Source organism: Artibeus jamaicensis, unplaced genomic scaffold, assembly GCF_021234435.1.
Source record: "Artibeus jamaicensis isolate MK-2021 breed Jamaican fruit bat unplaced genomic scaffold, CSHL_Jam_final contig_3152, whole genome shotgun sequence".
Lineage (NCBI taxonomy): Eukaryota > Metazoa > Chordata > Mammalia > Chiroptera > Phyllostomidae > Artibeus > Artibeus jamaicensis.
In genome coordinates, this window is record NW_026521729.1 from 1,533,876 (window position 1) to 1,557,100 (window position 23,225).

The following is a 23,225-nucleotide window of genomic DNA, read 5'->3' on the forward strand; positions in this document are numbered from 1 at the left end:
GATTTCACTTCTCTGGGCCTCAGTTTCCCCCTCTGTAGAAAAGGGAGAATGACCCCTGCCTGACCTGACAACTAATGAGACTGATGATGGTAAGGACCAGGTGGGGGCATGCCCGGCCCCTGCTGGGGAGTGCCCTGAGGGGGGCAGTTAGCTGGGAAAGTGGGGAATAGAGGGGCATAGAGGGGCTGACCTGGGCAGCTGCTGCTGCCACCACATGCCAGAAGGAAAAGGCGAGGACTAGCTGGCCTGCCTGGGTTCAAATGCTGGTCCCACCACTTGCAGGATGGGTGGCTTCGGGCATCTGACTGACAGTGGAGCCTCGGTGTCCCCTGTGTAAAATGGAGACCAGGACAGTGCCACCCCACGGGGCAGTGTGGGGCTTAGAGAAGGCGATGCTGCAGAGCCCTTGGTGTTTCACACGTGGGGAGCCCGTGGAACAGACAGGGGCCTGGCCCAGAGTTACCCAGGGGCAGAGCCCTCCGGGGATGGGACTTACTGGGAGCAGAGCTCAGAAAATGTGGTCAGAACAGTGGGGCTGGAAGGCTGGCCAGCTTCTCCTTGGGCCAAGCCTGTCCTAACACCAGCCACCTCTTCCAGAGGACCCTAAGGAACAAGGAGAGGTGCCCGTGTGTGTTGGTGGGGGGACAGCACTCCCCAGGGGAAACTTGCCCTACCCTCTGGGTGTGGAGGGGTGGGATGGGGGTGTAGCAACAAGGAGGAAGAAGGTAGATCCCAACATGGTCTCTTCTGTGCCCCCAGCTCAGGGACCTTACAGGTCAGCTGGAGCACAGCCCACAGATAGCCACTTCTTCTCTGCCCACCCCTGGGGTGGCCCAGGGGTTTCCAGCATCAGTTCAATCTCAGCCTGCAGGTAGCTCAGGTGGCCCCTGTGAAAAGGGAGAGGGGAGCTGCTCCTTGGAGAGTGGGGAGGTTTCACAGAGCACAGGCGTCCCAACAACGGCTGCAGTGCAAAGAAAGGCTTTGCAAGGCCCCCTGTGCACCTGCGTCCTGACACCTTGACCACACAACCGCTGGGTCTGCACATTGGTTTTCTGTGATTACCACCCTGGCATTGACCTCCAGACCCTTCCCTTCTGAGGTCACCCAGCCACCTCTGAGGTTGCAGCAGCAGCAGTCTTCCCCCCCCTCCCCCGCCCACCCGCTCGGCTGTCTGTGAGCCCGGGTGGCCACTCCCGGGGCCAGAGGAGAGGCCCTGCTCTTCTCGAAGTCCTTCTCTTCCACTGGGGGTCTGTGCCAGCCTCACTGGGCCCCACTTCAGTTGGGGGTGCTTCTTACCCGGCCCCGCACTCCAGATCCCGGAACTCCGCCAGCACACTGCCCGGTTCATCAGCCAGCAGGGCTCCCTCCCGCCTTCATGGCCCCGCCCCACCTGACTTCTACAGCCACCCAGTTCTGGATGCGCTGGCCATGTTCAGACCCACCTCCCTGCTCTGTCCCAGCTGGGATGCTCCCAAGCACCTGGGCAGCACCGCAGCGCCTCTCCATCCCTTAGGGCTCCTGCCTCCAACTCCTAAGACATCGCAGATGCTTCAGCTTTAGGGGGCCTGCCAGTCCCACGTTCAGTGCCTGGGGCAGGAAGAGGGAAAAACCACCTCCCACTCCCGGCCGTCAGAGAGCCACACGCCGTCCCAGTGAAGGGCCCCTCCACGCAGGGGCTGGTGATCTGTGAGAAGAGAGTAAGTGGGATCCCCGACAGGACGTTCAGTAAACTGAGTCACACCTTGAACAACTCGTATACTTTTCTCAATCCCGCTTACATCCGGAAGCCTCCTTTGAGACGTAAATTCTTTCTAACCCCTGCCTACCACGGCCTTCTGTCCTTTTCCCGCCCCACTCTTCGAACTGTATTGGACACAGAAAACAACATATTTTTTAAAGATTTTATTTATTTATTTTTAGAGAGAGGGGAAGGGAGGACAAAAGAGAGGGAGAGAAACATCAATTGGTTACTTCTGGTATGTGCCCCGACCAGGGACCGAACCCACAACCCAAGCTTGTGCCCTGACCGGGAATCGAACCTGTAAACTTTCCTTTTGCAGGACAATGCCCAACCAGCTGAGACACACTGATCAGGGCTACAACATATTTTTTAAATAAATTTTTTGTGCAAAATATACAAGTACAAAACAAAGTTTACCATCTTCACCATTTTTAAGCCTCTGGTTCAGCGCATTAAGCTCCTTCACACTGTGCAAACATCACCACCATCGTCTGCAGAACTTTCCACCTTCCCAAACTGCAACTCCATCCCCATCAAATACTCACTCTCCATTCCCCTCCCCCCGCCCCGCCAACCACCGTTCCACTTTCTGCCTCTGGATTTAACTACTCCAGGGACCTGATGCAAATCACACAGCGTTTGTCTTTTCCTGGCTGGTTTTCACTTCGCACACCAACTTTACGGTTAATTGATGCTGTAGCATGAGTCATGGTTTCCTTCCTTTTTAAGGCTAAATAATATTTCTTTAAATGTACAAACTCCATTTTGCATATCCACCTGCCCACCAGCAGACACTCGGGTTGCTGCTAGCTCCTGGCAATAACGGTGCTATGGACTCGGGTGGGTGCTCCTGTCACGTCCCTTTCTAACAAAGAAAAAGTTTCTACTGGATCAAAGATGTGTGTTTACATGATACTTATTTTTATGGTTTTCCTCTATTTATGCCAACTCATACAAATTGCCTATTCTAAAACATAAAATGACTCTAAAAAAACACTGAATAAGTAATGGCACAAGCTCTCTGTGCTGGTGGGAGACACCCGCACTGGCTGCACTTAAAAACCTCTCTGTCCGGAACTGGGGAGAGAAGCCCCTGGGGAGGGGCAGTGGGAGGCGCACACCAGATCAGCACTTCATCCTGAGGGCTGCCTGAAGGTGTGGTATTAGGGACAGGAGTGACGGTGGTAAATTGAGTCAGACCTGGGCTCTGAGCCCCTCCCAGCTGGGCAGCCCTGGGCCTTTCATTTGACTTTCCGATCCTCAATTTCTCATTGTGAGAGGGTGTTAACCCAGCTCACAGGGTGGCCGTAAAACAGAACTGTGAAGCCTACTGTTGGCACTCATCTTAGTTCAAAGAGTAGGTGGCTCCTCCCCACCCCTCCCCCTGGAAGAGACACCCCTAGAACAACAATGCTGCTTACTCTCCTAAGAGGGAAGGTCCACCCTGGCTGGTGTGCCTTAGTGGATTGAGCACTGGCCTGTGAACCCAAAGGTTGCTGGTTTGATTACCAGTCACGGCACAAGCCTGGGATGCCTGCCAGGCCCCCAGCTGGGGGCACGTGAGAGGCAATTCGTTTCTTTCCCTCTCTTTCTCCATCCCTTGACCCTTCTCTAAAAATAAAATCAAAAAAAGAAAGAAAGAGGGAAAGCCCAACAGTGACGGTGTTAAAATTGGAACTTGGGTCCATCATCATCTCAGCCTCCTCCACCTGCTCCCCACCTGGCCTCCAGAAACCCGGAAACCGTAAGGAACTCTGATCTGAGCTCTTGGTGCAGGGCTGTCCTCAGTGGCTATGGGACTTTGGGTGTGTGTGAGCCGACAGCCTCTCCAAGCGTTTCCTGAGCGTTAACATGACGTCCCGGTCCTGCACACAGTCTACCTCTCAGCCTCACAGGTCCGAGGTGTCGCCTAAGCTTCCCTCTCAGGCATCACACAACACACCCAAATCTGTCTCCCACCGTCTGGGGCTGTCCATGTTTAACCGTGCAAATACACAGCAAGTGTAAATCTTGAAACTGCAAATCTTGCAAAAAGTATGGGATTTCATGAAGTTGACGGAAGTAGTGCCATGGAAATGGAGCAGCAGCTAACCACAGAGTAAGAAAACTTCTGCCAGAGAAATGACCCTGCCCTTTAAGAGAACTGTTTGGCCATTAAAGGATTCAGAGTGACCCTTGGGCTTGAAACCCTGAAATATTTTTGGGGGAAAAAAAAAAAACGACCCTTTTGTCGCGAAGAGCCGATTCTTCCATCATTCTAATATGTGGGTGATGGCAATCATAATCTAAATATTGTTAACCACAGGCTAAAACTAACTTATCTTCAGCATTTTTTATTTTTGACGTAAAGTCCCAACTTGGCCAGGTTTCCCCCAACTCTCTTTCTCTGAATTTTTGGTTCTCTTTCCGGATGAATTCACCTCAGTCTGCCCTCCAGGGCACAGGATGTGGTAAGAGGCCCTCCCAGAGCCTGCCGGTCCCTCCTGCCCAAACCGCAGACCCCCACCTCCCCACCCACTGCTCAGTGAGGCAGGAAACCCCAAAGCTTCTGGGCGCCTGCGGACAGAACTTGCTGCTGCACGTCCACTAGGTAGCAGAGCTGACACTAGGCAGAAAGCAGTTAACAAAAGTGAACAGTCGGTAGGCAGGCTCCACGTGCTGAGCCCGAGACAGCCGGTGTCCACTTCTGCCGCGGGGTGCCTAGCACTTAGTTGGCGCTCTGGAAACCTGAAGCGGGAAAGCCGAGCCCCGCGGCGTCTCCAGCCCCTGCCTCCCGTTCTCCCCTTGCTCGGCCCCCCATGCAGGGGTGGGGCCTCTGCCGGGGTCCCGCCCGCTCTGCAGCAGAGCCCGAGGCCCAGGCCCAGGCCCCTCGCCCCAAAGTTAGGCGGGTGCCCCCCTCCAGGGTGTCAGCCGGCCAGGGTCGCGGCCGGGCCGCAGTTTGCCGGGCGCCCCACAGCCCCCACCCCCCGGCCGTCTCCTTTCCCTCCCCTCCCCCCCGGGAGGGAGGAGGAGACTCCGCGGCCCTCCCTCGGCCCTGCCGGCGGCGGCCGCAGTCAGCCCCGTGCCCGCTCCGCCCAGCCGCGGCGGGTCGGACGTCCGGAGCTCGAGGGTCCCCGGCCGAGGTGAGCGGGGGCGATAGTGCCGGGATGGAAAGCCACGGCGTCCCAGGAACTCCTTCCAGGCCGCGATTCTTCCGAGGGAGAGAAGGGGTTAAGTTGGGGGACGAGCTGGAGAGAGTGGGGGCTGCGGGCTTCCCGCGTCCGCAGCAACTCCAAACTCAGGCAGAACTTCCGAGTCCCCTTCGCTGGCTCCCCCAGCTTCTGGGCCCTTGGGCCTCAGATGTGGAGGGGATGCAGGGTGGGGGAGACAGGGCCGCCTCCGGAATGCCGCGGGCCCGACGGGGCGGGCGGGGGCATCGGGCGGGGGCGGAATTTGGAACTTTCCCCGGGGGACCCAACACAGTCACCATGGCGAGTGAGTGATGGACGAGTGGCGTGGGCCAATCGGAGCACGAAGCCACCTCCCCAGACCCGCTAGGCTACCAATGGGGACCGCGCGGTGTGGTGGGCGGAACAGCGCCCGGTGAGCCGGGGTGGCCCTACCGCCCTCTGCCAGCCGCTAGGGGGTGCGGGGCAGCTCGCTGGACGTGGGCAGCCCGGGAGCGGGACCAGGAAGTTCGGCCTAAGGCGAGTCAAGCCTTGGAAAAGGCAGAAAGTGAATTTCTGTAAGGTGTTGGAGCAGGTGGAGTGACTAGCCCTAGGACAAAGGAGTGGGCCCCAGTTCCGCGCCGTTCTCAGGGTGCCAACGGGTGATTATGTGGCCAAGCCTCTCCCCACCCGGGGCTTCAGTTTCTCTCTTAAGTGGGTTTTTTTTCAGGGATGCGGCGTTAGATTGGTTCAGGTTGGCACCAGGTCTGCCCACTTTTAGGAATCTTGTTAGTGCCTCTCCCTAACATAAGGATAAGGAAACAGGCCCAGGGAGGGCAGAGACTTGCAGATACCACACAGCGTAACACTGGCACAGCTGGGACTAGCGGGATGTCTGCTCTGCAAGAGTGAATAGATCAAGAAGTCGCTGAGACATTTGGGGCTGGGGGGTCGATCCCCAAAAGGGGCTCCCACTCTTTCACATACCAGCTATGCTGGGCCACTTGGCCAGATGCCTGAGGACCCCATTGTGGAGGTGCGCCTGAAGTAGACATGACCTAAGAAGAGAAACATCCAATCCCAGCACTCCAGCTTCCTGAAACTCCGCCCCCTACACACACACACACACACACACACGCACGCACACACGCGCGCACGCTTTGCTGTTTGTCCTCTGTGGATGTGGACAAGTGGCTGTTCCCCTGGGCCTCAGTTGGGCCATTCGTAAAGGAGTTCCAGGCTATCTTGATGGCTCCTCCGTCTGAGATGGGGGTATCTGAGACAGTCCAGGGGCACCGACCCCAGGGCTCAGGTCCAGCCTGCAGGCCCAGCCTGCAGGCCCCGCTTGCCTGCCTCCCTCCCTCTCAGTCCTCTCCCGGAGGTCCGGTGGCTGGAGCCCAGGCAGCAGGTCAGAGAGACAGGTGCCCGCAGTTTGTGGGCTGACCAGCCTTAGACCCTGCACTTATCCAATCAGGCTGTCCTCTGCGGTTTCCTGCTGGGCTCTGCTCCCTGCCCAGAGCCAGGCCTGTGGCCATGGGCCGGCCCCATAGCCCCACCTGAAAGGTTCTAGGAGGACATAGGGGGTGTCTGAGCTGGAGGGTGGAGTTGGGCTTCCAGGCGTACCCCCAGACCCCTCAGCTGGCCCCCATCCAGGCCTCAGCATCGCTCACTTCTTTCATTGGATATTGAGAGTTATCTAAACATGCTTAGAACAAAACACCAAGTTGTGCCCTTATGGGCCCGTTAGGCTTCCTCTGGTAAGAAGCCTGACCCCTGACCTGGCCATGAGATGACCTCTGACCCTGGCCTTGGCCACAAACAGGCTCAGACCCCTGTCTGTCCCTGTCCCAATGCCTGGCCACAAAGTGACTGCTGATCCTTAGGACAGCTCAGCCCTCCCTGGTTGCAAAGGGACCCCTAACTGCCCATCTTTCATCCATAGCCTGGGAAACATGTACGCAGCATCTGCTGTGTGCTGACAGCCAGCGAGGCCAAGGCGCCCTTGTGGACTTCACAAGGTGGCCACTGGTGAAGAACAGGGAGGTGCCGGTGCTTTGGGAGCACTGACGTAATCTGTGTACAAGGTCAGGGAAGGCGTCCTGGAGGAGGGGAAACTGAACGTGGGCCTTGAAGGATGTGTAGGAGTTTGCTGATAGAGAAAGAAGGGGGAGATACTCCAGATGGGTCCACAAGCAGCAGGAGCCACTGGTTACTTTCGGTGGACACACCTGACAAGAGCCTAGCTGGAGGCGAGTGTCCCAGCAAAACATTCTTGTTTCTGTCCTGAAGTGGGCCAGCAGCTGTCCAGAGCAGTGGGGCTGGCTGTGGGGCCCAGGAGCTCTGTGTCCCGCTCAGCACTGCTGCCCAGCTAAGGGGATGCAAGTCACAGTTCAGCCTCCGCTCTGCACCCCGCTGGTCACATAGCAGCAAATCCTCAAATCAGGGCCTGTCCTGGAAGCTCTGGGTGGCATAAGAGTCCCGCCTCTGTGGGTGGAACCCTTCTGTGCTACAAGAAGAGGGTAGCTGGCCAGGTCATGCTGCAGAAGGTTGTAGGGCTGTGCTCTCTGGGTGGGGCGTGGGGCTGGGGAGATCGAGGCATTTCCTGGAGGTGCTGGGACTGAGCTGGAAGGGTGGGTGGGGGTTTTGGGCTCCTGGTCGGGAGGGGTGCAGCTTGAGCAGCAACCCTGAGGGTTAGAGAGAGAGGAGGCTGGGGTGAGGAAGTGTCCCTGGGGCCTGTGGTGGTTGGTCCCTCACAGACCTGCTCCTTAAGGGATGGTGACACCTTGGGGGAATCAAGAGGCCACCCTGCACACATGTGGGCACGCCCGATGGGAAGAAGGCACCGAGCCTGGGTGGAAAGGGCAGCAGGGCAGGGCAGCTAGAGCCCGTGTTGCGTCTGACTCTCCGTGAGTTTGTGTGCTACCAGGGCCATGTGTGAGTTTTGTCCCCAAGGCTGTGTTACATGCCAGGGGGTGGGTGGGGGCGAGGGGAGGTGTGCATTGCTTGGCAGGGTCTGGTTGAATCTACATGGGTGTGCAGGGTTCCCGGTGTGCTGGGGGATGGGCTTTCTGGAAAACCAACCTTGGGGCCCCCCACCCCCACTCCTTCCCACAGGTATGCATACACAGCCCCCAAGGGACCCTGATCTGCAGGAGGAAAAGCCGGAGGGCCCCTCGCAGTCTGTCTGTCCCCACTGCTGTCTTATCCTTTTCCCCAGCCCCTGGGAAGGGGCGGGCCAGACTGCTGAGGAGTGGAACAGGAGCTGAGTCTGGAGCCCACCCCTGCCTTTAGCGTGGGCGCCTGGAAGCCATTAGGGGCCTGGGTGGCGCCCGCCCTGCCCCTGCGCGACAGGCTTGGGATTCCTGGAAGGAGCAGGCCGTCCCCTTCCTGCCTGCCGAGCCCGTGCCAGGCCTGGCGGCTCCCAGAGGCAGAGAGGATGTGGCGGTGGCCCCCTCCTAGCCACCCTCTCCGTTTCAGAGCTACAGAAGGGCCCAGCAGACAAGGTGCCCAGGCCCCAGGACCCCCTTAGCACCCACCATTCCTAGTACAGCCCTAGTACTGCCAGGCTGGCACTCAGATTTCCTGCCTCCTTCCCCTCCCCCGCAGACTCTCACGTTGTTTTTCTTTTCCAAGAGCTTGTCCACGTGGAGGCTGGCCAGGAAAATGGGGAGAGGAGAGCAAATGTCCTGTCCATGTGTACGTTTGTGTGTGTGAGTGTGCATCTGCTTGACTGTATCTTTGCATCTCTGTGTGTGTATCCATCCGTGTGTTGGCCTGTGTATGTCTCCAGGTGTCAGGTGTGTCTGGGACTCTATCTACAGGTGAGCACCTTCCCCTGCATCTGTAGAGTTTTGCACGCATTGGGTTCATTTCTGAGTATGCGTGTGCCTGCCTGTGTCTCTTTGTATCTGTTTTTGTGTAGGCTGTGTGCGTGTCTGAGAGTGTGCCTAGATGTGCACGGTTGTCTGTGAAAGCACATGGAATCAAGGCCAGCTACCTTACTGCACAGGTGGAGAAACTGAGTCACAGGGCACTCACCTGCCAGGGATCCTTTGGGGAATGAGTGGTATTCTGGGAACTGGAACCTACATCTGTGTGGCCGTGCCTGGGTGCATAACTTTGGGCAGGTGTTAGCGGAGCTGAGACTCATGCACGCGTGTGTATGGTCTTCGGTGTGGGGACAAGGCATCACCAAATCCCCAAAGGTCCTAAACTTGTATCATTAATATGGTTCCCAGCCTCATGTCCAAACCAGAGACTGCACTGAAAGAAGCTGTCCTCTTGTGGGCAGAGAAGACGGGACTCTGGGGCGTGGGGCCGGACAGGGAGGCAGTGCCAGTCTGCGGGCTCACCTTTTCACTGCCACCCCTGACATCGGATCACCTGCCAAGAGGGAGGGGTTAGAGACTGGAAGAGGGGACACAGAGCGGTGGCCAGGCAGTGTGGGGACAGTGCTCTGGTTGGTCACTCAACAGGAAGGGAGAGAGATCAGGGCGGAGCCTTAGGGGCTGGTGTGAGGGACAGGCTGGCTGAGTGGGGAACAAAGGTTGGGCTGTCTCGAGGGGCAGCTGGAGGTGGTCAGAGTGAGGCCACAGAGAAGGAGAATGTGGCAGGTTAGGGACAGAGAAAGACACATGTCTCATTTATTTTCAATGGGATGCCTCCCATGAATAACAGCCTGAAACGTCACTGCTGTACGTCACCCCCACCATCTAACAGACACTGGCTTATCGCCATCATACCACCTGTGCGTGTGTGTATTCACCGATGCCCCCCTGCCAGTGTTTGCGTGTGGACTCCCCGGACACCATGGCTGGACCAGCCCCGGGGCTTAACCTTCCCAAGCCTTCCTCTCCTCAGTAAAGGTCATTCACATCCCTTGAGTCTGTTGAGACAAATGAGTGAAATAATGCACATAAGCCATGGTACCTGGTCTGTGGCCAGCTCTCCACAAATGCCATTGTCATGGTCATTGTGTGCTAAGACTAAAACAGTGACCAGGAACCAGCTTCTGCCCTCCACAAACTCACAGCCTGGGGTGAGAATGAGGAGCAGACAGGACACCCACATAAATGAGGTTTAGTTAGTGCAGTGATGGAGTCAGGTCAGGGTCTGACTGCCTGGCCTGAGATGGTCCGGGAGGACTTCTGGGAAGGGGTGATATCTCAGATAAGTTTTAAGGATGCGATGAGTTAGGCCAGCGTGGGAGGAGGCAGGAGGGCCAGCGTAGAAGTGCGCTGTGTTCAGGGTGCGAATGGGGGGTTCAGTGTGTGAGATGGGACCTGAAGGTCACGGGCAGCAGATCAGGGTTGCAGCTCAGCACTTGCTGCTGCAGATTGAAGGGACTAAAGCAGGGAGTCTGGAGGCCAGTGAGAAAGTGGTTGCAGGCCCTTGCTCACCCGGGGCGGGGGGGGGGGGGGAGTTCTCCTGGAGCAGACCATTTTCACTCCTTCTGCCTTTGCCCACGCTGCTCCTGTCACTTATGCCCTTCCCACGCTGATCTTATGGATATGGACAGGCGGCAGCCACAGTCTAATAATGATGTGTTCTCCTACAGGTGCCAGGAGGCATCCCCCATCCCGTGGCCCCAAGAGCAGTGGGTAGAGGTGGTCATCATGCACAGTGGTATCATATGCGCCAAAAGTCCCCGGCACCTCCCTTGAGTCCAGCCCAAGTTCAAGCCCGGAGCCTGTGAGCCCCCTTGCACCATGAGCCACGGGCCGAGCCCGCGACTGGCCGAGTCCCCGCAGCTGTCCAAAGGCAGCCTCCTGACCATTCTAGGCAGCCCGTCGCCGGACCGAATGGGGCCAGCAGACTCGCTGCCTCCCACGCCGCCCAGCGGCACGCCCTCCCCTGGGCCGCCCCCCACCCTGCCGCTGCCGCCACCCTCTGCACTGCTTGCAGACGGGGACTGGGAGAGCCGCGAGGAGCTGCGGCTGCGGGAGCTGGAGGAGGCGCGCGCACGGGCAGCGCAGATGGAGAAGACCATGCGCTGGTGGTCGGACTGTACTGCCAACTGGCGTGAGAAGTGGAGCAAGGTGCGCGCGGAGCGCAACCGTGCGCGCGAAGAAGTGCGCCAGCTGCGCCAGCGCCTGGACGCACTCACCAAGGAGTTGGCTGGCGCCCGCCGCGAGCGCCAAGAGGTGCAGGGCGAGTGTGAGGCTCGGGGCCGAGAGCTGGCGCGGCTCCGTGGAGCCCGGGGAGCTGCTGACCAGACACCTGATGGACCCGAGACAGAGCCGGAGCGGGAGCATGAGCCCGTGCGCGATGTTGGGTCAGAGAGGCCCCAGAGCAGCCAGGTGTGTGGATGAGGCGGTGCTGCTGGACAGGGAGGGCATTAGCCCTTGGGTCTGAAAGTGGACTGGGCTGATTGACTGCACAGAGGTGGAGGCCGCCTGGCCCAGCAAGGGGATGGTAAGGGCCTGGTGCCCTAAGAGGTTTCACTCCTGTGGGTCAACGTGGTGGGGCCCCAGGTCACCTCCCTTCCAGAGACTCCTAGGGCAGAGAACCCTGAATTCTGGTGGTCCCTCTACTCTCACACCTGAGTAGTCAACAGAACCAGGGAATCACCCACTCCGAGCAGGAGTGGGATTGAAGTACTTGCCTGAGAGGCATCCATTAGTAGTAGCGCTGAATCCTCCCTTGAGTCCAGCCCAAGTTCAAGCCCGGAGCCTGTGAGCCACGGGCCGAGCCTGCGACTGGCCGAGTCCCCGCAGCTGTCCAAATGCAGCCTCCTGACCATTCTAGGCAGCCCGGCGCTGGACCGAATGGGGCCAGCAGACTCGCTGCCTCCCACGCCGCCCAGCAGCACGCCCTCCCCTGGGCCACCCCCCACCCTGATCATTCAATCAACTTGAATTGAGGGTGGGGAGGTAAACATTTATAGCAAGCATCAATTTCAGCTGAGAGGTAAGGGGCAGTAAGGGCCCTAGGAGCACGGATCCAGTCTTTGGGGAGGGGCTGCACAGAAGCTCTCCTGAAAGAGGTCCTGTTTAAGTAACTGAGACTAAGAGGACGCACAGGAATAGCGGTGAGAAGTGCAGAGAGGCACTCCAGGCTTGGAACGGCCTGGGCAAAGCCCCGAGGCGGAGAGCGCCGGGGGAGTTTGGGGACTGGCAATAACAGCTCCCACCATTCTGGGGCCATCTGCACAGAGCCCTAAGATCTGAGGTGCATTTTCTAGGTCATTCTCACAGCAGCCCCAGGAGGGGTTTGCTTTATGCATGGAGAGGTTAAGGACCCATGTCTCCCAGCTGGTGACAAGTTGCTGGGGAGTTGAACCCAGGTGAACTTCAGAGTCCATGGTAATAATCAGTGTGGCTGGAGCGTGAATGGTGGGTGTGGAGGGCAGCCTCCTCTGAACCAGCAGGCCTGTCGCCAGAAGGCCTTCTAGGGGCAGAGTCCAAGTTCAGGTTGCTCCTAGCTCCATCCCCAAGCTCTAGCTAAGATTCTTGGTTGCCCTGCCCCTCCCCTGTCCTGCTTCCTCCACCCCAGCAGGCTAGAGTGGGCACCACTACCTTCTGGTAACTGAAGCTCCCTCTTCCCTAGCCTTGCCTGGTGTTTGGAGGTGGCATTCAGTGCTCTTCTTGGGGGCAGACCATGGCAGTTCCTGTCAGCCAGCCCTGCAGTCTCTTCCTGACCTGGCCTTGTTCTGGTTGTCAGTCACAGTCCAGGAGGTGGCAGGGACAGCCGTGAGAACCTTAGAGTTGCCATCTGAATTTGCCCTCCCGCTCTGCCACTTTTTTGCTCTGTGACCCAGAATAAGCCCCTCCCTCCCTGTTTCCCTGTTTGTGAAGCAGAGCTTTGGGCCAGGAGGCACCTGAGGCCCCCGAGGCCCCCTTCCAGACTCTGAGTTACGGGAGGGGTGGAATCTCACTCCTGGAGGCATTCTCAGAGCCACAGTCCCCGTCTGGTAGGGAAACTGAGAGCAGCCTGGGGAGGGGCTGACACACTCACATGGGAAGGCCATGGGGAAGCCAGGCTGGAACAGAGGCCATGGTGTCCGGGGCTTGTGATCAAGGCAGGCCTTTGGGGTGCACAGGGACAGGGCAGAGGGGAAAGGGAGGTTCAAGAGGGGAAGCAGGGCTTGGCATTGGATTAATAACCCCCCACGGCTTCCTGTCTGGGAGCTGGTTCTGCTTGCAGGACCATCTTAGCATTCTTCTCGGCGCTTAGCTCCCAGTGCCTTAGCGTTAGCCCCTGAAAAATGGGGTTCTAGAGCCAGAATTCCTTTTGAAGGAATTTTGTTCTTATTCGCTGTAGGAATTCCCTGCCTTGGCATTCACACCAATGTAAGTATGTTTGCATACTTACAGTGACAGGGAGCTTACCACCTCTCCTAAGAAATCTTCCAGGATACAGGGAACCTTGGTGGCTGACTCAGTGTGCAGTTCCAGGACAAGAAAGGGGAGGCCCCGAGGAGGCTGCATCCTTCCCTTTTTAGGATGGACAGCCAGGCTACAAAACAGGGCGCTGGGCCCCAGAAGGGCTGTGTGACCTGCCCAGGGTTACCCACCAAGCTGATTCCAGACCCCAGTCCTGGGAGAGGCCCAGAGGGCTCAGCAGCCACTGGCCCGCTTTCCACCTTGGTCCCTGCAGGAGCTGGAGCTGGTGGAGAACCTGCTGAAGAGCAGACCAGAAGAGCCCGAGGGCTGCTGGGAGGCACGCAGTGTAGGGGCCGGGGGCCCACGGGGCAGCTCCGGCCGCCAGGAGCGCAGCCGTCTGCCCTGGGAGGACACGGCCGCCATCGAGGAGGACGCCTCCAAGTTGACGGCCCTGCGGCTGCGGCTGGATGAGTCCCAGAAGGTGCTGCTCAAGGAACGAGAGTGAGTCCTGGGAGGCAGGAGGGGGTCCGGGGGGAGCAGGGCACCCTCAGCATCGTAGAATGAAAGTCGGTGTCACAGATGTGAGACTTGCTGACGGGGAGCGGCACTGTCGGGGCTTGAGTCTGGCAGCGTGAGTGCCCCACCCCAGGACCCCAGGTGCGTTTTGTTCGTATTCCTTCCAGTAACACGTGCTGGGCATCTGCCCTGGGTCAGGCGCCGTGCCAGCTGTGAGGGTGCGGCCGTAAATGAGACCAGGAATCCCCACCTTTGTGGAGCTTGCATGCAGGTGGGGAGAGAGTGCCGGGGGCAAAAATTTAACCAGGGGAGGAGGGACAGAGAGGTTGGGGGGTCGCAGCTGCAAAGTCGATTTGGATGTGTTGAGTCTGAGAGGGCAGGGTGGCAGCTGCGTATGTGAAGAGGCTGCAATTGGCAAAACAGGTCTCTCAAATCAATCATTAAAACATAATTTAAATAAAGAACATGCAGGTCACCAGTGACTTTGATCAGGGCACACACCGAATTATAATGAGTATGTTGTAACACGTCCTCTTCCATCCAGAAATTAAATTCATATTAGGATAATCTGGCTACACGTGGTTTCCTAGAAACTCATTGTGCCCTGGCTGGTGTAGCTCAGTGGATTGAGCACGGGCCTGTGAAGCAAAGGGTCACTGGTTCGATTCTCAGTCAGGGCACATGCCTGGGTTGCAGGCCAGGTCCCCAGTAGGGGACACATGAGAGGCAACCACACAATGATGTTTCTCTCCCACGCTCTCTTCTTCCCTTCTCCTCTCTCTAAGAATAAATTAATTAAATTTAAAAAAATCAATGTAATGCCATGTAACCTGGAAGGCAGATGTCAGGGTGATGCTCCCACAAGCCAAGGGACACCAGAGATGGCCAGCAACCACCAGAAGCTAGGGGAGAGGCGGGGCAGATTCTCACAGCCTTCAGGTGGAACCCAGCCTGCCAGCACCTTGATCTTGGACTTCTAGCCTGCAGAACTATAAGACAATCAATTGTCGATTTAAACAAACAAAAATCAACCTAATGTGCTAACTGAAATATTAAGTAGAAAGGCAAAGAATTCATAATAAAATGTATGTACAATTGACCCTTGAACAACACAGAGGGTAGGGATACCAAGTCTCTCACAATTGAAAATCCGTGTGTAGGATTTCACTCCATAAAAATTAACCACGGTTGTCCCTCGGTATTCACAGACGCTCCAGTCCCTTATATAAAATGTGGTAGAACAAGGCATATAGCAACAAACTCCAGTTCTTGAAGGTCTCCCATCTTGAATGCTTTAGTTCTCAAAGAGCCTTCTGGAATACATGAAGTTCAAGAACTGAGGCTCCACTCGGAGTTGGCCCTTTGCACCCACAGATTCCCAACCACAAATCAAAGACCCTGCAAAACCTGGAGACACAGAGGCCGACTCTTTATTCACTGAAAAAACGTGCGTGTGAATGGGCCTGCCTGGTCCAGCCCCGTGCTGTGTTGTGGCGTGGGGAAGCTAGGACACGGCCCCACTGGAAGAAGTAATGAGTGGAGGAGAATCTGGTGACTTGATGCAGAATGATAGTGACGACCGTGACAGCAGGTACTCACATAGCAGGTGCTCCGAGTCAGGCCCGTGCTGAAGCTGTGTGCGCGTCTGTCCATTTGAGTCACCTGCTAGGACGCCTAGCAAAGCATCAGGTGCAGGCGTGCAGGGCTGGCAACTCCAACGCCCGAGGGGTGTCGCTGTGGTGATGGGATGTCCTGAGAGGTGAACAGCCTTTGGTCAAGTTCTCAGCAAAGCCAAGTGCAGTCTTCCCTCAATTTGTACAGCAGTTCCGTCCCTGGGAAACTGTTAGGTCACAAGGCACTTCCCACTCACGTGTAAACCAGAGCAAGGGTCTAGGCTCAGATCATTGTCACCCCCAGGAGTGTCAGGCAGCAAGTTGTTACCTGTGTGCTTCATGTATGTGCGTGGGGGGTCATGGAAGAATAAGGGAATCCCACCCAGTGATGATGACAAGCAGGGACCACTAGGTCCAAGAGTCACTGGACAGTGTTTTCCAGCTTTTCCAACTACAGAACTGTATTTTCAAACAAGCCTTCCAGGAAAACCATAGTTCAAAAAACAGGGGCAGGGGTCATATTTGGCAGATGACCCTGGGGCCCCAGAGGGAGGGCGGCACCTGCCGGGGGTGGCCAGGACCCTGGAGGAGGCCTGGTCATGTCCCCAAACCACGAGCTGGGCACCTGCCATTGTGGGAGGGGTACAGTTCCAGGAGAAATGCAAAACCAGGGTGCTTCCTGCAGTGTGGGCTGCCAGGGCCTTGAATGCCGAGGCAAGGACTTTGGGCGTGGGTTCTGCAGGTGCAGGCTGCACAGTGGGACTCTGAACGGAGGGCCCCAGTGGGCTCACCCCCATGTCTGCCTCTCCCTCTTTCCTCCCCAGGGATAAACTGGCACTGAGCAGGAACATTGAGAAGCTGGAGGGGGAACTCAGCCAGTGGAAGATCAAGTACGAGGAGCTGAGCAAGACCAAGCAGGAGATCCTCAAGCAAGTGAGTCTTGGAAACCAAGGGGGGCTTTCTGGAGGAAGCAGCATTGTGCGGCTGAATTTCAGAAGTGGGAATGGAAGAAAGAAGGGAATTCATTCATTGTCAAGTGCCAGCCGTGCGCCATACACTGTTCTGAGTGCTGGGGTGGGCAACGTCCCTGCCTCCAGGAGCTCACCTTGTGGGAGGGGCTTGGGGGAGACCTACAGAAACCAGGCAGGTAAATTCATAAACTGTGAAAGACTCAACGCAGTATTAGAGCAATGGGGCGATAGGTCAGGAAAGGCCTGGCTAAGAAGGTGACATTTGAGGTGAGAGTTAAAGCGATTAGAAGATGGGGGGAAAGTTCCCAGCAGAAGGCATAGCAAATAGGAAGGACCTGAGACCAGAACAAGCCTCATGTGTACAGAAAACGAGCCAGAGTGTCTGCAGGGTAGTAAGTAAGAGAGGAGGCTGCAAGGAGAGCTTGGTGGGACCAGGACGAAGGGGAGGAGTCTGGACGTAGCATTCGCTGGGCGCCTAGTGTGTGCAAGAGCTCGCTGAAGCCCCATGGCGTCTGGAGGCTGTCCCCCCTTTATCAATGAGGAAACTGAGTCCCCAGGTGGCAGAAAGGGGACTTGGCTTTACTGCAGTGTGGAGGACTCAGAGCAGGCAGGGGTCAGGCTAGGCAGCCTTTGCCACTTCCTGTGCCGGCCCCCATGGCCAGCAGGGGGCACAGCCACCCAGAGAAAGCTGGCTGGACTGGCTGCGTTTCTCGTAGGTGGGAGGACCACCCATCTCAGACCACCAGTCTCAGAAGACCAGTGGAAAGATTGACACTGGCCTTAGGGAATCTCCCAGACCCCACTCTCACCCTCCTGAATCAGCATCTTTGGGCTTAGGTTCAGGAATCTGTCCTTCTAGTTTGTTTAAATCGTAAAGTGCAGTCATTTGCAGTAAAGTGAATAAAACACGAATGTGCAGTTTCACGGACAGTTAGAAAGATCTGTTTTTGTATCTGACTTCTTTCCTCAACGTTTAAGTATTTCAGGCTCATCCCTGTCTTTGCACAGAGTGGAGTTTGTTGCTGTTCCCTGCTGGCAACACCACCTCAAAAGCACCCCAGGCGATTCTGATGTAGCCAACCCCGCACCCACCCTCAGACCAGGTTCAGATCCACAGGATGCGTTCAGCCAGTATACGCTGAGGGCTCCCCTGTGCTGAGGCCACGCAGGGGTACAAAACTGGACAGACAGACAAACAGACAAGCTGTCTGTCCTCCCATCCCCAAGGGATGTGGGATGTTCTCCAGGTGGGGAGAGCAGGAGAGGCCTCCTGACGGGGGAGGCACGTTTAGGCCAAGGCCTGAGAAGGAGAAGCGTCCATGCTGCAGAATACCTCAGGAAAAGCGTACCAGGCAGAGGGAGCCACACGTGCAAAGGCCCTGGGGTGGGCAAGGTATATTCGAGGATTAGAAGGGAGGCCGCACAGTGAACTGAGGGGAAAGAGGTGGGAGGACTTTGTGAGGCCATAGGGAGGGGTCAGTCTTTACCCCAAGGAGCCCAGGAAGGGGACGTGAGTGGAGTTATCTTTTTAAAGTTCACTCCAGGCTGCTGTTGTGGAAAATGGGTTGAAGGGGGCTAGGAGTGGATCTGGGAGGCTAGGAGATAATGAAGTAGGAAATGAGAAGTGTTGGAAGCGGCACAGTGGTGAGGTTCAAGGTCAGCTCTGGACACCCGCTGGGTCACCACCTGCTTGCTGAGCACTCCTCAGCAGTGCCTGCCCCCCAAAGCTGGTTCTGGGGTGTAGCCGGGTGGTGCTCACGTAACCAGGCCAGGCTGTGTCCTGCAGCTCAGCATCCTGAAGGAGGCTCACCAGGACGAGCTGGGCCGCATGTCTGAAGACCTGGAGGACGAGCTGGGTGCGAGGTCCAGCATGGACAGGAAGATGGCGGAGCTGAGGGGCGAGGTAGGGCCACTGGTAGGATCTGGGAGGGCGGTGAGAGTAGGGGACGGAGGCCCTCCCTCCATCAGCTTGAAAGAGGCCTGTGCTCTGAGATGGGCTGGCCACCCCTCAGGGGGGTACCCCAATCTACCAAGGGCACTCTCCATCCCTTACGGAGACCAGAGCACCCTCACATCCTGCACATGGTGAAATAGCCAGGGTTCGTTATAGCCACTGCAGCTGGGCCTGCTTCCTGGCATCAAAAGTGAACGGCTCCAGGAGGAGGTGGAGTGGAGGGAGCGGAGTGTCCAGGGAAGGCCCTTCCGTGCTGTCCTGCCCTGGCCAGGGGCCCTCACCCCTCTTGCCCTGTTGCAGATGGAGCGTCTGCAGGCGGAGAACGCGGCTGAGTGGGGTCGCCGAGAGCGGCTGGAGACCGAGAAGCTGGGCCTGGAGCGGGAGAACAAGAAGCTGCGGGCGCAGGTCGGGGACCTGGAGGAGGCCCTGGCCCGGCGGCGGCGGCAAACAGCCAGCGCGCTGGACTGCGACCTGCGGGCCAGCCAGGCCGCTCTCTTCGAGAAGAACAAGGTGGGGTAGTGGGTGGCGTGGCCAGGACTGGGGCAACCCTGCCTCCCCGTTCAGCCAGGGCAGAGCACGTGCCATGTGTCCAGTGTCAGCCCTCAGGGGTCAGGGGGCCCCTGAAGTAACAACTGAGGACAGAGATGATGATCACCCAGAAGCCACCCCTCCTGGGCACCCACTCCGGGTCAGGCTCAGTGATAACTGCAGTGTCTGTACTTCTGGAGCACCAACTGTGGTCCCTGTGCTAGTGCTGTCCCTGTTCCCTGGGGCAGCAAGAGGTGACAGAGGCCTAGACCAGGCTGTGGTTGATGGAGATAGAACAAAGAGGATGGATTCCAGAGACTTTCAGGCCGTGCCAGGCCCCATTTTACAGATGTGAAAACTGAGGCTCAGAGAAGTCACAGAGCTTGGGGGTGGGCGTCTCCTTTCCTGGCTGCTCATCCTCTTCTCAGCCACTCTGGCCTCTGATCTCTTTTCTGGGCAGGCCTCATCCCTGCCTAGAAAACCTGACTCAGCTCCGGTACTCTGCTGGACAACCCCCGTCATTTCCAGTAGGCACATTCGAGTTACACGTCCAAAGGGGGGCCACTGACTCACCCACCCAGTCCTTTCCCCTCATCAACCCCCAGGCCTCACCTTGCCAGACGGCTCCCTGGCCTCCAGCTGCTCAGCCAGACCTCTAGTGCCGGTATTTCAGACAACAGGTGGAGAGATTCCAGGGAGAAGGGATGCCGGCGCCTGCTAGAACCGCCTGACGCTGTGGGACTCCCTGGCACGGTGCCCTCTGACTCGGAGCCCTCCCCTCATCTTGGCCCCCCTGCAGGAGCTGGCAGACCTGAAGCATGTGCATGGCAAGCTGAAGAAACAGTTCCAGGAGAAGGTGGCGGAGTTGGCACATGCCAACCGGCGGGTGGAGCAGCACGAGGCAGAGGTGAAGAAGCTGCGGCTGCGGGTGGAGGAGCTCAAGAAGGAGCTGGCCCAGGCCGAAGACGAGGTGAGCACCAGCTGGGGTCCGAAGGGCGGCCTCGAGACCTCAGCTGGGGCAGGAGTGTCATCTGTGCTGGGTCCCTGGTGCCTGTCATGAGCCTGACTCGCAGGATGTGCCCAGGGTAGAGCGGGCAGGTGCGTGGATGATGGACGGAAGGGAGATAGGTGTGTGGGTAGAGGGGGTGGGAAGGAGAATGGACGGACAGGGTGGAGGAGTGGTTGAAAAGATTAGTGGATGGATGAGTGGGTAGATGTGTACATGGTAAATGGAAAGCAGAAGGATAACTCCACGGATGGATGGACAGGCGATGAGGGACTGAGTGGACAGATGGGTGGGCGAGGAAGGGAGGAAAGAAGGATGGGTGGGTGAGAAGTGAGAGCAGATGTCTCCTAGGCGATTGGGTGAGCGGGCGGGTGGGTGGATGGGTGATGACAAGTGTATGGAAAGACGGATGGCCGAGTGGACAGTGGAAAGATGGATAGACAACTGCCTGGACCCATGAGTGAAAGAATGAATGCACAGGGAAAGAAGGACAAAGGGTGGATGGATGGACAGCATGATAGGTGTGTCTGGGAGAGTAGAAGGACACGCGGACGGACAGGATGAATGGGTGGCTGAACAGTTAGGTAAGTGAATGGTGAGTGGGTAAGTGGGCATCTCCATGGGCAGATGGATGTTTCCATGGATGAATGGTCACGTGAACAGACTGATGAGGGTAGATGAGCTGATGGATGGTCAGTAGCTTGGAGCATTGGAGGATGGGTGGGTTTAGAGGGGAGGGGCAGGAAGGAGGGAGAGGAGCAAAAAGGCTGCTTCCCTGGGGGAGGTGGGCCCTGGTCTAGGCCTCAGAGGACAGACAGGGCCTGCTCTCCAAGAAGGACATCCCCACCAATGAATGGCAGTTGGCAGGCCAGGCGGGCCCAGCCCACGGTGATGCTCATGCTATTGGTCCTGCTCACCCCCCAGCTGGATGAGGCCCACAACCAGGCACGCAAGCTGCAGCGGTCGCTGGACGAGCAGACGGAGCAGAGCGAGAACCTGCAGGTGCAGCTGGAGCATGTGCAGTCCAGGTGGGCCCCACGTGCGCCCCTGGGCGGGACCGGGCTCCAGCGGGCAGAGGGTTCCAGGCCCGGGACACAGAAACTGGCCAGGGAGACTTCCAGCCAAAGAAAACCTCCCTCCTTCCGGGCAGGGTTGGAGCTCAGGCTAGAGAGGAAGACAGAGGAGGAAGAGGGCTGGGCTCCCTGGGGCCAAAATCCTGTCCCCTCCAGGCTGGAAGAGCCAGGAAGCCAGGGAAGGGAAGTGCAGGAAGTGAGGACAGCTGAGAACCTGGAATTGTCTCCCATGGCCAGAGAGCAGGAAGGGTGGCCAAACAGGTCAGGGCCAAGGTGGGGCAACCAGCCAGCTGGGATCAGGGGGAGGGATCCGAGGAGCCCTGGCCTGACAGTGGGCCCGAGCCCTCAAACAGGACCACAGGGTCTCTGGGGGACCCACCCTCTGCATCCCTTCCTCTGACCCCTCCCCATCTGAGCACCCTGGGAGGGGCGCCCTCTCCTTAACACCCCTTGGAGCCATGAATATCTATCAGAGAACATCAATTCCAAGCCCCTCTCCACTCCACAAGCCCCCCCCCCCAACACACCTGGTTCCTGGGCAGGCCCTGGCAGGCCCTTACTCGCTTCCTCTTATTTCATGGACTGGAGGGAGCCAGGGCTCTGCAGCCAGACTGCTGGGGTTGGGGGAACCCTGACTGCTCCAAAGCTCTGTGACCTTGGGCCACTCACTTACCCTCTTTGTGTCAGTTTCCTCTTCTGTGAAGTGGGGACCGTTCTTACCTCCAGGTCACTGTGAGAACTAAAGGAGCCAGTGTGTACCCAGCACTTCATAAATGCTGAATAACTTCAGCTGCTGTGGGCACTGCACTCCTGGGCAGCGGGCTTACATGTGGGTCAGATACTGTGCTACAAGCATCATGGTCCTGGAAGAAGGGAAGGAAAAGACTTTTCCTATGGGGTTGGCAGATAAGGAAACTGAGGCAGGAGAGGGTGAGTCCTTCCGTGGCCACACAGCCGGTGGGTGGTCCGGCCAGATTGCCCCTCACCCCTTGGCCATCAGCCATCTGGCCCTCAGTTACCAAACACGTGCTATATGCTTCTGTGTGCGGAGAGTGAAGAGAACAGGCCCTGGAACCAGACCCAACAGGCTCATGATATGGCTCCCAAGCCTCAGTTTCCCCATCTGCCTGGGATGTTACTATGAAGTGTCGGGCAGGAGCCCAAATCAGGCGGCATCTGGCCAGCTCTGCCCGCCCCCCAGCACACACCCCATGAAAGGCTGCCTAGCCCCAGGGCTCCTTCGCCCTTCTTGGCCACATTCTTCGGGAGCTATAAACTCCCCAGACGGACAGGCAGGCTCTGCCCAGCCTCTCAAGTGCTTCCATCAGGGAGGGTGTGGCCACCCAGGGCCGCTGGCCCTTTTCCTTTCCCAACTTTTTGTGCTCTAATGTTCCGGGGACAGCGCACTAAATCACTGCGCAGTAATGGAGGGCCCTGCCTGGGCCCCTCCCTGCCGTGTTAATAATTCATGCCTTCCAGTAAGATGCCGCCAGGCGGCCGCTCTGCTGGGGGATGGGCGTCTCCTCTGCAGCTCAGGGTCCAAGTTTGCCTTGCACATTTTGGCTTTAGGAACTTGAATGTGGGGAGGGACTAGAGTGGGTCACTTCCTCACTGAAATGGGATGAAGAAGACTTACCCCCCACGGCCCCCAAACTCTCTCCCTGTGGTCTTTGGAGCCTGGTTTGGGTTCAGACCCCAGAGCGTGACTTTGAGCAGCGGCTCCCCTCTGCAAGCCCCTCTCGCCCATTGCGCCCACCCCAGAGCCAGCCCCATTCCCTGTCTATGGGACTTCGGGCCAATTACTCAATTGCTTTGTGACTCAGTTTCCTTGTCTGTACAATGGAGGTAACAGTAGTCCCTCCATCATTTCAGGGACTTCTAGGAGGGTGAGGTGATGAGCTAGTGTGTGTAAAAGTCTCAGCCTGGTGCTTTGCAGGGGGATGTGCTAGGGTAGGCTTAGCTTCGGTCAACCCCAACCAATGAGACCCACACTCTGATGTCACCCCCCCCCCGCAGGCTGCGCAGGCAGCAGCAGAACGCCCCCCTCTTCGGGAAGATCCGCAGTGCTCGCTTTGGCACCGAGGAAGCCGGGGATGGGGCCAGCGACCTGGACGAGGACGAGGACCTGCAGATCCAGGTGGCCTAGCGCTCCCAGGGCTGGCAGGACTGGCCCAAGGCCACAGGCACCCTGGGTTACCTGGCCGACCAGCAGCTTGAACTGATGCAGTTGCCTGCGCTCGCTCTGGGAGCGACCCCAGTCCCTGCCATGAACGACTCATTTTCTCCCAGGGCAGACATTGATGGCCCACTCTCCAATTGGAAGAGAAGCCATGGCGCGCGTGTGTGTGTGTGT

The 23,225-nt window shown here is 57.7% G+C and overlaps 1 protein-coding gene across 1 annotated transcript; it reads left to right on the forward strand.

Annotated features, from left to right (window-relative positions):
- Positions 1-4,645: 4,645 nt before the first annotated feature.
- Positions 4,646-23,225, forward strand: CCDC102A (coiled-coil domain containing 102A). The gene is made up of 9 exons (XM_037141489.2): positions 4,646-4,863; positions 10,445-11,186; positions 13,486-13,712; positions 16,165-16,273; positions 18,098-18,214; positions 18,566-18,775; positions 19,593-19,763; positions 20,724-20,827; positions 22,889-23,225. The coding sequence occupies exons 2-9, from the start codon at positions 10,596-10,598 to the stop codon at positions 23,016-23,018; spliced, it is 1,659 nt and encodes a 552-aa protein (XP_036997384.2). The 5' UTR covers positions 4,646-4,863; positions 10,445-10,595; the 3' UTR covers positions 23,019-23,225.